The sequence below is a fragment of the Peromyscus californicus genome, unplaced genomic scaffold, assembly GCF_007827085.1.
Source record: "Peromyscus californicus insignis strain IS unplaced genomic scaffold, ASM782708v3 Scaffold_3__1_contigs__length_106647218, whole genome shotgun sequence".
Lineage (NCBI taxonomy): Eukaryota > Metazoa > Chordata > Mammalia > Rodentia > Cricetidae > Peromyscus > Peromyscus californicus.
In genome coordinates, this window is record NW_026294551.1 from 36,239,893 (window position 1) to 36,254,866 (window position 14,974).

General features: G+C 39.4%; 1 protein-coding gene across 3 annotated transcripts in view; it reads left to right on the plus strand.

Annotated features, from left to right (window-relative positions):
• The window catches only part of Rps6kb1 (ribosomal protein S6 kinase B1), a 43,542-nt gene extending 34,158 nt beyond the window's left edge, over nucleotides 1–9,384 (plus strand). For all 3 annotated transcript variants that reach the window (XM_052759918.1, XM_052759919.1, XM_052759921.1), the window contains exons 11-15: nucleotides 132–194; nucleotides 355–432; nucleotides 4,116–4,223; nucleotides 6,328–6,440; nucleotides 7,746–9,384. In XM_052759918.1, coding sequence (XP_052615878.1) covers nucleotides 132–194; nucleotides 355–432; nucleotides 4,116–4,223; nucleotides 6,328–6,440; nucleotides 7,746–7,983 — 600 coding nt within the window. In that variant the 3' untranslated portion in view covers nucleotides 7,984–9,384. The remainder of the gene's footprint in view (nucleotides 1–131; nucleotides 195–354; nucleotides 433–4,115; nucleotides 4,224–6,327; nucleotides 6,441–7,745) is intronic.
• The last annotated feature ends 5,590 nt before the right edge of the window (nucleotides 9,385–14,974 follow it).

The window sequence follows — 14,974 nt, forward strand, 5'->3', positions numbered from 1 at the left end:
TTCTCAAACATTATTTGGTATTAATAAATTGTATCTTCTTGAGCACAAGTAGGGAGCACATTCTATAAAGGGAAAAAAAATCAATTTGAGTAATTTAGGATTTTCATCAGTGCTTCTTTTCTTCCCTAAAGCTGCTGAAAAGAAACGCTGCTTCTCGTCTTGGAGCTGGTCCTGGGGATGCTGGAGAAGTCCAAGTAGGAATTGAGATGTTTGGTGTTTGGGAGAAACATAATGCTAATTTTGCTAATTTGTGATGGTTATATGTGTGTATCCATATATGTTTAGCTTATATTGTGATTTGTAACTTCAAAAAAGTGGTCTATCATTTCAATCATCCCCCTTGACTTTTTCTAGGCTCATCCATTTTTCAGACACATTAACTGGGAAGAACTTCTAGCTCGGAAGGTGGAGCCTCCCTTTAAGCCTCTGTTGGTATGTATATATGGAAGCATGTAATAGGGGAGATCAAGAACCCTTGTTTTCCAGTACTAGGGGTTGAACCTAAGACCTCCCACTCTACACTGACACCTCAGTGCTGGTGACTTTTTAAAATAAGAAAAATCTCAGAGAAACCAGGTATAGTGGTATTCTCCTATATGATAGTGTCTTTATTAATGACATCTGCACTAACCCTTTCCAAATAAGATAAGTTTCTGAGGAACCAGGTGTTTGAATGTCAACATGAATATAAGGGTGAGGGAACATCGTTCAGTCTATAAAAATGCTTTAGCTGTGGCTAAATAACTTAGTGTTTACTTAGCTTCTGTCTTGTGCTTCAGAACCTGAGAAAATATACTTTCTCCATTTCCTGGGATGTAGGTGGAGGAAGAGGATAATGAGGCTGATTATTATTTGGTCACAGAGCATAAGATGACCTGCTTTAAAATGTCAGCATACACAGGGCTGGAGAGATGGCCTCATTGCTTAAGAGGACTTGTTCTTGCAGAGGACCCAAGTTTTAGCCCTTGCACCCATATGATAACTCACAATCATCCTTAACTCCACTTCCAGGGGATCCATCACCTTCCAGCCTCCAAGGGCACAAGGACATGTACATAGTACACAGCCATACATGCACAGAAAATACTCATAAATAAAATAAACCTTAAATTGTCTGTATATATAATTATAAGGAGGATAATCAGCCAGATACCTACTGCCCAACTTAAGAAATGACCAGGTCATCTTGTATTTAAAAAAAAAAACAATAACCCATAAACAATAAGCCATCATCATACCTCAAGGTTGACTATTTCACCATTTGTTTGTTTTGATTTTCCTTCTTCCCCAGTTTTTCAGTAAGAATTCATAGTTTGTACATTGTTAGGTGTTCTCTTATTATAGACAGATATCCCCTCTCATCTCTTCTGGAGATTCATTGAAGAAACTGAGCCATCTGTCCTGTAGAATTCTTCAAGATTAAAAAAAGTGTTTGTTTTAATTTTTATTTTGTATGTATGAGTATTTTGGTGCATACATGTGATATGCAGTAGATGGGTGTATCCCTGATGCTTGTGAAGGTCAGAAGAGGGTATTGGATCCCCTAGAATTGGAGTTAGAGATGGTTGTGAGCCACCATGTGGATGATGGGAATCTAACCCAGGTGTTTTGGAAGAGTAGCCAGTGCTCTTAATGGCCCACCCATTTTTCCACCCCCAAATTCCTTACATTTTAATTTTGCTAATTTTATACCCATAGTGTCATTTCCTATGTTCATCTGTTTCCCAAAACTGGGTGATTAAGGAACTTATTTGATACAGATGGAACTCTTGATGTTATATGCTTTGACAAGGAGCCTAACTTATAGTTTTATTTCTCTTAGACTGTTAGTAGTCACTGATGAATGCCTGTAAGTCAATAGTTCTTAACCTGGGACCAAAGTCTAGAAACATTTTGATTATTGCAGGAGGGCCCTGCTCCTAGTTCCTACAACATACATGCAGCTCTCTACAATACAGAGTTACCAGAAACAGGAGAGGTGGCTCATCAGTTAAAATGAGTACTGGCTGCTCCTTCAGAGGACCAAAGTTCCACTCCCAGCACTAATATGGTGGTTCACAGCTGTCTGTAACTCAAGTTCTAGGGGATCCTACACCCTCTTCTGTCCTCTGCAGGCACCAGGCATGCATGTGATGCACAGGCACACATGAAAGCAAACACATAGACACATAAAATAAAAAATTAAAATTAAATCAAGTCCCAAATGTAAGTAGTACTGAGGTGAGAAACCCCAGTCCAGTTCCCTGTTCTCATTCAGAGTTTACACAATGGCCTCAGTCTCTTATTTTTTGCTTTGTTTTTTTGAGTCAAGGTCTCTCTGTGTAACAGCCCTGGTTGTCCTGGAACTCACTGTATACATCAAGCTTGCCTCGAACTCACAGAGATCCGCCTGCCTCTGCCTCCCGAGTGCTGGGATTAAAGGCGTGCGCCACCACCGCCGGCTCTCTTACTCATTCTTTATTGCCAGAATTTTTTCATAAAACAAACTTACCAATTGTTTGGTTACCCTAGGTATAGTTGATACCAGGAAGGCGGGCTAAATGTTTGACTCTTTACTATTCTTCAAAATAATGAAATAGTTTCTCAGTATCTTCCGAATTAAACAGTGAATTATAACTTTTTTAGTGTCAGGAACTCAGGGTGTTTTTTTTTTTTGTTTGTTTGTTTGTTTTATGGTTTTTGAGACAGGATTTCTCTGTATAGTTTTGCGTCTTTCCTGGAATTCACTCTGTAGCCCAGGCTGGCCTTGAACTCACAGAGATCCGCCTGGCTCTCCCTCCCAAATGCTGGGATTAAAGGTGTGTGCCACCGCTGCCTGGCTCCTCAGTTGTTTTAATATATTAATATTTCAATCCATTCTAGCAATATTTTTCTGATTTTTTGTTTTATTTTGTTTTTTGCTTTGTTTCTTTAAGACAGGGTTTCTCTGTATAGTCATGGCTGTCCTGGAACTCACTCTATCAACCAGGCCTACCTCTGCCTCCTGAGTGCTGGGATTAAAGACATGTGCTACTACCACCTGGCTTCTGGCTTCCTTTTTTTTTTTTTTTCCAAGAGAGGGTTTCTCTGCGTAGCTTTGGAGCCTTCCCTGCAACTCGCTTGTAGCTCAGGCTGGCCTCGAACTCAGTGATCTGCTTGGCTCTGTCTCCCAAGTGCTAGGATCAAAGGTGTGCGCCACCACCGCCCGGCTAAATCATATTTTTAAATTGATATTTATTTCCTATATTTGTCCCATGAGTCTGACTAAGACACACCATGAAAGAAAAATTAAAGGAATCTGGTTGTTAGAACTTAGATGATACTATTCCTTAACAAGAAAATATACTCAGAATAAACTATTTCTTTAGAATTATAAGGGGTGAAATAATCCACAAGAAGAATTCAGGACACTTTCTGGATTAGGGAGGGTTTGGTGCTGGGGTGCTTACACCAGGGAATTGCATACACCCAGGCAAGTGCTTTACCATTGAGCTAGATCCTGAGCTGCTAACTGCATCATCTTCTATCTGTGATTTGTTTGAACTCTTCTTCAGTAGTTATCCAGACTCACTGTAGACATCCAGTGGCCACAGAACAAATTATTTCTAGGAATTTATTGACTGGACTAGATACACTAAAGAGCTATGAGGGGGAAATTGATAGAATTTTAATCAGGATAGTTTTATATGAAAATCTATTTAATTCATATATAAAATTTGAAGATGTAGGCTTTGGCTACCGGTACAATATTTGCCTAGCAAGTATAAAGCCCTAGGTTTGAACTCAGGCACCAAACACACACAAAAAGATGATGTTGTGGGGTTGGAAAGATTCCCAGCTTCCACATGGTGGCTCACAGCCATCTGTAACTGCAGTTCTAGGGGATCCAACACCCTCTTCTGGCCTCTGTGTGTACCGGGCTCACATGTGATGTGCAGATATACATACAGTCAAAACACCTGCATATTATAAACAATAAAAATAAAAAATGGTTGGCACTCTTTCTACCTACATTTTGTTTCCTTGTCTGTGGCTCCTAAGATTATTCTGTGCAGAGTATAGGGCTTGTGGCACCTTTGATTGATAGCAGTAATATAGACTGTTCACCATTTTCTAATAATTTTGTTCTTATAAAGCAATCTGAAGAGGATGTGAGTCAGTTTGATTCAAAGTTTACACGTCAGACACCCGTTGACAGCCCGGATGACTCAACTCTCAGTGAAAGTGCCAACCAGGTCTTTCTGGTAAGTGCAGTTTCCAAGCAGCCATAGGAAATTCAAGTATGGAGGATGATCAATGAGAAGTTCATGTGGGAAACCTGGGTGACTTTGCTTTTAATCCATTTCCTTGGTAACTTACTGGTCCCTACAAAATGACTTTCATAATCTAACATTCCATTTTAGAAATTACAGAAAGAATATTTGATTCTATGGAGTGATTCATGTTTGGTTGAGTGCTAGTTATTTGAAATGATTTTTGGCTTAGCATCACAAACAAACATTAATCAGAGTAGAACTCTTTCATTCCCAAAACACTTACCATAAATTACGGATATTGCCGGGTGGTGATAGCACATGCCTTTAATCCCAGCACTCCTGAGGCAGAGGCAGGTAGGTCTCTGAGTTCAAGACCAGCCTGGTCTACAGACTGAGTTCCAAGTCAGATGACTACACAGAGATAACCTGTTTCAAAAAAACAAGAACAAAAAAATTATGGTTACTATCACCCTGACTCTGCAGGGGATTTGTAATGTTAATTATTAATATTTGATAGCAAAACATTGATTCATTTTTTATAATAAATGTATTAGTTTTCATTGAAGAGGTGTCTGTGTGCTTTATCTCTAGTCTAAAGTCTCTTTAGAAATTAATCTAAAAGTAGTGATGGGCATAGCTCACCTGAGAGCATATATTTAGCAGCCAAAAATAACTAAATAAACCCATTAAGATCCCATTTACCTGTATATTTATTTCAGTTCTAACAACCTCAAGTTTAACAGATATTTAATGTATGATGAGATCTCATTAAAAATTAATGGAAATTTGATTGGGCAGTGGTGGTGCACACTTTTGATCCCAGCACTCAGGAGGCAGAGGCAGGCGGATCTCTGTGAGTTCGAGGCCAGCCTGGTCTACAGAGTGAGTTCCAGGACAGGTACCAAAACAACACAGAGAAACCCTGTCTCGAAAGAAGAAAAAAAAAAATTGAAATTTAAAAATTGAATAAGATGCAACTTTGTCTTTAGCCCACCAGAATATACAGAGGAATGGCCTCTGAGATTGGGGCTCCACCCGGAGCCTGCTGAGCCTTGTTTACTGTAATACATAATGCTCACTCAGCTAAGATGGAGCAGGAGAGCAGGTAGGCAGTAGACCAGTGGCTGAACAAAGGAACATGCAGCAGCAAAATGAGAGACTAGAACTTAACAGCAAGGTTCAACCTGATCTGAAATTAATACAGCAGAATCTGTGCCCTGTACAAGAAGACTGTCATAATGTTGGCACTGGTCACCAAAAAAAAAAAAAAAAAAAAAATCTATGGCTCAGTGATTAATAGTGTCACACTCTTTCAGAGGAACCGGAGTTTAGCTCCCAGCATCTATGTTAGGTGGCTCACAACTGCATGTAATGAAGTCTCAAAGGATCTGATACCTCATGTCCTCAGGCATCTGTACTCACATGCACATACCTACACACAGACAGACATACATACATATACAGAATTTTTAAAATTCTACACAATTACTAATGAGAAAGTGGAAAAGTCACACATGCTAAGTAGGAGAACTCTAATTTTACCTTGGCTTAGTTATGAGGAACTGTTTTGGAAGTATTAATCCTAGCACATTTTATAAATATGGGTATGTGTGTATACACACACACACATATATAAACAATGTGTGGCTGACAGTGTACCAATTAATGTTTATCTTTATAGTCAACATTTTAATGTGCAAGCCACATTTTTCCTGTTGGGTTTTTTCCCCCCTACTGCTAACGATTGGGTAAAATTTTGTTAGCTAGCATATGAGACTTTAAAAAGTATAAAAATGTGATTGTGGTGGTGCACACCTTTAATCCCAGCACTCAAGAAGCAGAGAGAGGCAGGTGGATCTCTGTGCATTTGAGGCCAGCCTGGCCTGCAGAGTGAGTTCCAGGTCAACCAGTGGTACACAGACCCTGTCTTACAAAACTCAGAAGGTATAAAAATGAGATCATGGATTTGGAAGAATATACACATTGTTGATTTTAGTTATACATCATTGTGTTGGCGTGTCAGACTAAAGAGCCATTTTCTTGATGTGTATGACAGAATGTCACCCCGTAGTACACTGTTGCTGTTTTTCAGGGTTTTACATATGTGGCCCCGTCTGTACTTGAAAGTGTGAAAGAAAAGTTTTCCTTTGAACCAAAAATCCGATCACCTCGAAGATTTATTGGTAGCCCACGAACGCCTGTCAGGTATTTCACTCCCTACTCTCTTCTCGTGTTTATGTACTTGTATGCGTGTTCATGTGTATGCAGGTGCAGGTGCATACAGAAGACAGCCTTGGGTGGTGCTCCTCAGGCAGTTTCCACCTCTCTCACTGGCCTGAAACTTGTCTCCTATGTTAGTTAGGCTGACTGGCCAGGGAGGGCCAGGAAACCTGTTTGTCTCCAGTGCTGGGATTACCGCCATGCACCACAATACCCACTTTTTCTTACGTAGGTTCTGAGTATTAAATTGAGGGCCTTGTGCTTGCAAGGAAAACATTTTTTGAAGCCTAGAAGAATATAGCTTAAGAAATGCGCTGGGCAGTCGTGGCGCACGCCTTTAATCCCAGCACTCAGGAGACAGACCCAGATCGATCTCTGTGAGTCCGAGGCCAGCCTGGTCTACAGAATGAGTTCCAGGACAGGCACCAAAACAACACAGAGAAACCTGGTCTCTAAAAAAAACAAAAAAAGAAATGCATATAAGTTACATAAATAAAAAGTCTGTCATATTTTGCCTAATGTAAGCACATCTATATTTTATATTTAAAGGATATACATCATATAGTTTTCCCATAATAAATGTCCTGTTTATGCATTTATCAACATTTCATATGTGCTGTATGTGAATATATATGTGTTATATATAATATAGAATTGTTCCTTTCTGATGATTCAAGCAGGGGTCATAATAAACCAAGACAGAAATATACACAAATGTATGTACCTACCAAGTTATGCCAAGTATACCTGCGCACATGTGTGCACATTTAAAAAAAAAAAAAAAAAGGTAGTAGTAGAAAGCAAAGGAAAATGAGGAGCCTTCCACTAACTGTGGTCAGCATGGCCTCCCTGGTGAAGTAACTTCTAGGAATAAGGAGAAAGCTAGCTATGCAAGGAAAAGAAGTTACTGAAGTATTGCAGGGAGAAGAGCAGCCAGTACAAAAGCCCCTGGGGAAACATGCTTTTTCTTGGAAATAAGAATCGGAGTTCCTGGAGTGTGGTAAGTGAAGAAAATGGCAGAGGTGTGGGGAAGTACTTTATTTTCAGTGCACTGGGCAGTTGTTCTAAGTGGGAAAGTAAAAGGATTTAACAGCATGCCATTAGGGGCTCTGGGGTCAAGTGCAGAGGACATACTAGCTATTAGTCTAGGGGAGAGATGCTCAGCTTTTGCCTTTGTGACAGTCTACATGAAAATAAAGTCACATCACCCTACCTTTAAACATGAGGGCAATAGTTCCTGTTAAGATGATCCTTGAGACAAATGAGTGACAGCTCTTCTTTGTCTTAAAGCCCAGTCAAATTCTCTCCTGGGGATTTCTGGGGACGAGGTGCTTCAGCCAGCACGGCAAATTCTCAGACACCTGTGGAGTACCCGATGGAAACAAGTGGGATAGAGCAGATGGATGTGACAATGAGCGGGGAGGCGTCAGCACCACTTCCAATCCGACAGCCGAACTCTGGGCCATACAAAAAACAAGCTTTTCCTATGATCTCCAAACGGCCAGAGCACCTGCGTATGAATCTATGACGAAACAATGCTTTTATTGATGCAAAAAGAAAACAAAAATCGGGGGAGGGATGTGTGAACATCCTGCAAGATAAAATGAGAATCAAAATGGCAGACTTAAAAAGTCAGCACAGTAACCTAGATTGCTTTGGATGGAGGAAAAAATAAACATGGATTTTAAAAACTCAATCAATGGTGCAAAAAAATAAACCCACAAAACAAACAAACAAACAACAAAAAAACTCAAGCAAAATAGTATTGTGGAACCCACAGACACATCCATTGACTAGTTCCTGTCAAGCAACATCTCAGCATTAGCAAGGGTTTTCAAGTTGATGGCTCCAAACCGACAGTATTAAGGGTAGGATGTTGCTTCTGAATCACCGTTGAAGCCTGGAGATGTCAAAGAAGGGTTATCCTTTCATAGGCAAAGTATGAGATTGCCTGTAATACTTGCAACTAAGGACAAATTAGCATGCAAGCTTTGTTAAACTTTTTCCAGCAACACGGAATCAAAGACAAATGAAACTTATTGATTGATGTTTTACGTGCAAACAACCTGAATCTTTTTTTTATATAAATATATATTTTTCAAATAGATTTTTGATTCAGCTCATTATGGAAAACATCCCAAACTTTAAAATGCAAAATTATTGGTTGGTGTGAAGAAAGCCAGCTTCTGTTTCTTCTCTTGATGAAATAAAATGCAAATGAATCATTGTTAACCACAGCTGTGGCTCTCGTGAGGGCTTGGGGTGGACCTGGGGTGTTTTTCGTTTTTTGTTTTAGTAACCTATCTGCAATACCTGTCTGTAATACTAGAAGAAAAAAAAAGTCTGTTTAATCATTTCTACTTGCAGTACTGCTGTGTGCTAGGCTTAACTGCAAGCCTTGGGACAGGCAGAAGTTACATGTTCTACATTGCATCCTTGTCCTGGGCCTGCACTACACTGGGAAAAAAATGGCCACCTGTTGTTATCCCAGTATTTGGGTCAAGCCCATGCCAAGGAAGGACAGAAGAGAGTCAGGCTATAGTATGTGACTAGGGCAGTAAGCAAGGGGAGATAGAGACCTGCAGGGAAGAGGGGCCACCCTCGTCTGTCTCTTCTCAGCACATTGGTAAGGTTCTCAGTTTTACTTTGAACTGTTTTTGCTGTTTACCTTCCTTAACATTTTTCCCTCCAGAGTTTAAAAAAGAAAAAAATGGTGTTTTTTCCCTCTGATACTGGGGCTACATTTTTAATTGTAAAAATATTTGATGGCCTTTTGATGAATGTCTTCCATAGTGAATAAGAAAACTTAGTGGCTTAATTTAGGAAACATGTTAACCAGACATTGTTTTTGAAATTGTAACAAAATCTACATAAGTGATTTACAGGTTCAAAGAATAAAAAATAAAGGTAATTTTACCTTTCTTAAATATTTCCTGCCTTAAGGAGCATTTCCATGACTAGCTGGTGAGAGGGTTTCTTCTCTGCAGAGCTTTATAAACTATACTTCAGTGCATACTGGTCCAGGTAGATGGTCACACTGCAGGTCTCGTCACTTCACTTGGTTGGTCTTTATGTCTCCAGTCTGTGCAGCTCATTTGGTATAGTTGCAGCCCTAGGATTTCTTTACGCAGATGCTCTTGCTGTGTTCTTCATAGGATTCAAGCCATAAATTCCTTATGCACGTCAGTCAGTCAGGAATGACTAAGACCTTGCTTCTTTAAATTGCAATTGAAGTGAGATGAGAGGAAATTTTAATAGTGAGCAAAAATAGAACCCTGAGGGGCTGGAGAGATGGCTCAACGGTTAAGAATACTGGCTTTGCCTCCAGAGGTTCCGAGTTCAATTCCTGGCACCCACATGGTGGCTCACAGTTGTCAAATGGCAGTCTCATGGGATCAGATGCCCTCTTCTGGTGTGCATAGCATTCGGACAACATACCCACATATATGAAATATATAAAAGTCCTAAAAAAAAAAATGACAGTTGGAAATATGGCCTTTCGATTGTGGCAGTAAATGAAAGAATTGATAAAAGTCTATCTTTGGACAGAAGTTTTTTCTCGTCTCAGTTCTCACTCCTGGATCTCTGACTGCTGCCTTTTGAGAACTTTGTAATTGCAGCAGTAGATAAAGAGCTGCGGTGATGATTAAGGGCAGAAATTGTAAAGGTCTTTGTTCTTTGACAGCTTGTGGTATCTTTAAAAAAATGACCCCCCCCAAAAAAATAACCTATGATGATGCATATAGGAATCATTTCAGACTGCAAATGGCTTGTGCTACTCTGATACCTGTTTCCAATGTGTTTACTAACTATAGCATTGACTGCCTGGCAAATTCCAGTAAAACTTTTACACCAAACAATTCCTCCTCAGTAGTTGCTAGTAATATGTGCACTGTGACCACCCCGTAGTTAAACTGTTTCATATTAGTACTGCCAGCAATAGAGGCAAATACTGCAACTTGTTTGCCTAGAAAGCATTAATTATACACCTTCCATCTACACAAATATATAGCTTTTCTATCACAACATTTATTAAGTGAAATTGATTTCTCACGCTGTGGCAAGTTTATTGAGAAATTGTTTCATAAATGGATATCCCTACTATGACTGTGAAAACATGTCAGGTGTCACGGGAGTGTCACAGACAGAAAGCACACGCCTATGCAATATGGCCTACTCTGTATTTATTTGTAAAAACTGAAGCATAATTTAAAGTATATGCCAATACTAGTTTGAGTTTCTAAGAGAGCATTCATGCTTATACCAGGTAAGTGTATAAAAAAGATGAAGTGCTTTTTCTTTTATTACTTGATTATTTTCTTTAAAATCAGCAATTACAGGATATTTTTTTATTTTCTACATGCTGTTTTTTAATTAAAATGTACTCACTGAACTGAAGTTTACTAAATTTGTTTTATAAGGTTTGTAATGTTACAGAATAACTAAACTGGGATTTATATACCAGCTGTGATTAACAGTGTATTAATTACTGAACTTGAACCAGACCTTTAGGAAAACTATGTTATTTCTTCCCCTTTTATGATCTTAACTTCAAGGATTTTTTTTTTTCCATACTGTTTTTGAACTAGAAGATAGTTTGAGATTTGGGGAAAGGAGGATGCGTATGCGAGACTCCATAAATTCAACATTCTGTACTATAGGTAACAACTATAAACAAAACATATCTTAGTATTAATATCTTGAGCCTTGGATATCATAATTAATATAGGACCTTTTTAAAACTGTTCAGTTAGTTGTATATTTCCTCGCTTACAAGGGCTAGATCAAAGATTATTCTCATGAGAAATGTTGAATTTATGAAGAATGGATTTTGAGGCTTTGAAAATGATTAGTATCTCAAAAGATTCAATGTCCAAACATCTGCATGTATTGTAGGAACAGATACTAGCTAGCTGGACAAAACAATCATGGCATTTGTCACACAGGACCTGTGGTCTGTTGCTGGTTAATACAGTACTTTCCTCATGGGACTCAACACTACAGCACAAGTATTATTTCCCTGGGTTCTCTGGAGAAGCATCTAAAGATGGGTTTCTGACAGTGTTTGCTGTTTAAACTGTGTTTGCTTCTACCCCAAGTTGGCTTTGCATCTATTAAGTAAGTTCTTTAGCTGCCTTATTAGGAGCGCTCTGAGGGCAACACCTTTTCCGCTTTTCATCTTGTATTTAGTTTACTGTATTAAGAAATTTGATTTCAGAGTGAATGAATGTAAATAGAAATTAAATGAAAATTTGAATGAACATAAAATAGAAGTGATTTTTTTTATTACTTGAGAGGAAAAATTAGTATACATATTTACTGTAGTATACATAACAGATGTACAATTTTTTTCATTAACATGTTAGATATGTTTATGGTCTCATATTTAATAAACTACTTTTGTATGAAACAATTAGTTATAAAATTTTCTCGTGAGAAATCAGAGCTATTTAAATATATAACAAATTTTAGTGTTGACTTTATGTAGTAAATGTTAAACATCTTTGTTATTTTGAGTGTACTTGAATTGTTTGCTTTTAAAAATACTCATGCAACAAGCTTTGTGGACTCTAGCTCCACATAAAAATCATGGGAATACTTTCTTGTATATTAATGATCAACAGTTTGCTTAACTATACCTTATAGTTACCTTTGAAAATATAATATTCATGCACAAAATAATGTAGTGCTTAAATTTAGCAAATGTCATATCTAGTGTATGATAGCCACTTTCGGTGGTAACTTACCATCTCTGAGGCCTTTATATCACACTACGGTATACAGAAGTTCTCCAGCTGAAGCTATATTTAAAAAAAGTTACTACACATAGGCTTGTGGGCTTGCACAGGCCACTGCATGCACCTGAAGGTCAGAGGACAATATGTAAGTCAGTTCTCTCCTTCCACCATGTGGGTCTCAGAGATTGAAATCAGCTCATTGGGTTTGGCGGCAAGCACCTCTATCTACTGATCAACCTTACCAGCCCAGAAGTTACCAGTTTTTAAAATATGGTAGTATCTCTTACTCTCTTTGGTACTGGGGGGGTAGATAAGACCACTCTCTTTGGTGCTGGGGTAGATAAGACCTCTAATGCTGGGGTGGAAAGATGGCTCCACAGTTACAAAGCACTTGCTGTGCCTTCCATAGGTCAGGGGTTTGATTTCTATACCCACATGGTAGCTGTTCATCACAACCATCACAAATCTTAAAAGCTAAAATGCTCTTGCTGGGTGTGGTGGCACATACCTTTTGTTCAGCGTTTTGGGAGGCAGAGGCAAGCAGATCTGAGTTTGAGGCCAACCTGGTCTACAGAGTAAGTTCCAGGACAGCCAGTGCTACACAAAGAACCCCTCCAAAAAACAAAACAAAACAAAAAACTCTAGCACAGAGCCATAGTCTCAATCCATGGTGGCATCTTTCTCTTTTTTGTACATTTATTTTTTATGTGTATGGGTATTTTGCTTGTGTGTATGTGTGCATCATGTGTGCAGTGTCCAGAAAGGCCAGAAGAGGGCATCAGATCTCCCTGGAACTGGAGTTACAGATGGTTGTTGGCTGCCATGTGAGTGCTGGGAATCAAACTCAGGTCCTCTGGAAGAGCAGTTAGTGTTCTTAACGGCTAAGCCATTGCTCTAGCCCTTAACAGCATTTCTTAATGCTGGTACAGTAATTGTTTGGAGGGCATGATCTGAATTCACAGAATTAATTCCCTTCCTTTGAGGTGAAAGCAAAGCAGCAGCAAGAGAAACGTTTCAGTTCATTACTGATGAATGCCATAACCTTATTACATTTTCTGGGTTTTGTTTTGAGACAAGACTTCTTTATATAGTCCTGGGTCATCAGGAACTTAATATGAAGAGTAGGCTAGCCTCGAACTCAGAGATCTGCCTGCCTCTGCCTCCTGAGTCCTGCTATTAAAGGTGTGTATTTTCAATTTAAAAGAAAGTCTATTGTGTATGTACATGCATCACTACGTGTGTGTGGAGGTCAGAGGACAACATGCAAGTGTTGTCTCACAAAGGAGTTGTCACCACAAAGCCAGGAAGATGATTGAATGCCAAGTAAACTTGTTCAAGTACTTGGCAGTGATTCTCAATAGGTAAGCTTCTATATACTGTGACTGAATACTCAATTTAAAAAAACAGGATGTGGCATTATATGGTGGGAGTGGATTACATTTTTCCCGTACCTTTGTCAGTACAGGTAGTAGCTGTGCAGGTATGCTTTCATCTAGAGCGCTTGGTCACTCTCCTTGTTAATCCATGTGCTGGTTACCCTGTCTTTTTTATTTTTATTCCTTCTAACTATGGTGTGTGTGCGTGCAAGACTGCAGAGGCTAAAGGTGCTGGAGCACTAGAGCTAGAGTTAAAGGTAGTTGTGAGGCACCTGATGTGGGTCTGGGAGCTGAACTCTGGTCCTCTGGAAGAGTAGTACATATGCTTAACTGCTGAGAACCACTGCATTTTAGCCTGTCTTTTGTTTGTGTTTGTTTTTTGAGACATGGTTTTTCTGTGTAGCCCTGGCTGTCATGGAACTCTGTAGACCAGGCTGGCCCTGAACTCACTAAAGGTGTGTGCTACTACCACCTGGCAGTGAATTGTATCTTAAGAAATAATATATACTGCCATACTATCCACAAGTGAAAATCATTGGTACTTTACAATCAATCTATAATACTTTAGCATATATTAACATGTCTTTATTAGGTTGTGCAGTCCACAGTTTCCAGAGTGTCACTTAAGCACTGAAAAAATGGTGGCTTCATGCATATACACTAGAGGAAGAAACTGGTAGTTTCTGCTGACATAGAAATCCAAGCTGTTGCTCATTCCAAATCCCAGCATTTGGAAGGTTGAGGCCAGAGGATTGTGCAAGTTCAAGCCTGTCTGGGTTCCAGGGCACGGTGGACTACAGAGACTGACCCTGTTGAGGAGGGAAGGAGAGAAGGGTATCCAATGCCTCTAGGATAGCTACACTTCTAGAAAACTCACAGATTTAAGAACCCTACTTCAAATACTGTGTGTTCAGATGTAACATGAATTTGTATTAGGATCCTGGATAAGTTTCCCATCCATGCTAATTTCCAGTGCTGCAGCTTTGCTTATAGCATCCTGACATCATGGCCTAGTGCGCCTCCCACAGGCTTACCATGACAGCGAGAACCACTGTACCAGGCTGTGCTTACACCTGTCTTAATAATGCAGGTTTGTGTTCTTCCTCTTCTCAACTGCTTCCCACTCTCATTTCCTTGTTACTGAAGACAAATTGGGTCTACCCCTTAACTTAGCAGTAGCAGCCCTTTAGACCTATTAGATTTCAGATTCTTCAGAGGAAACACAAGCAAAGAGAAAGTGCCTCATTCCCTCTTCTACCATGCAGAAATTAACTGGAGACAACTAGCCATGCTACTCAATCTTTACAGCAGGCTCCTGTTTCCCCCCTTCTCCTCAGTGTAGAATTCAGCCAGGACAGAGTGCACACTGAGCAGCTCTACCACACCCCTTGAGTGTAAGCCTTTA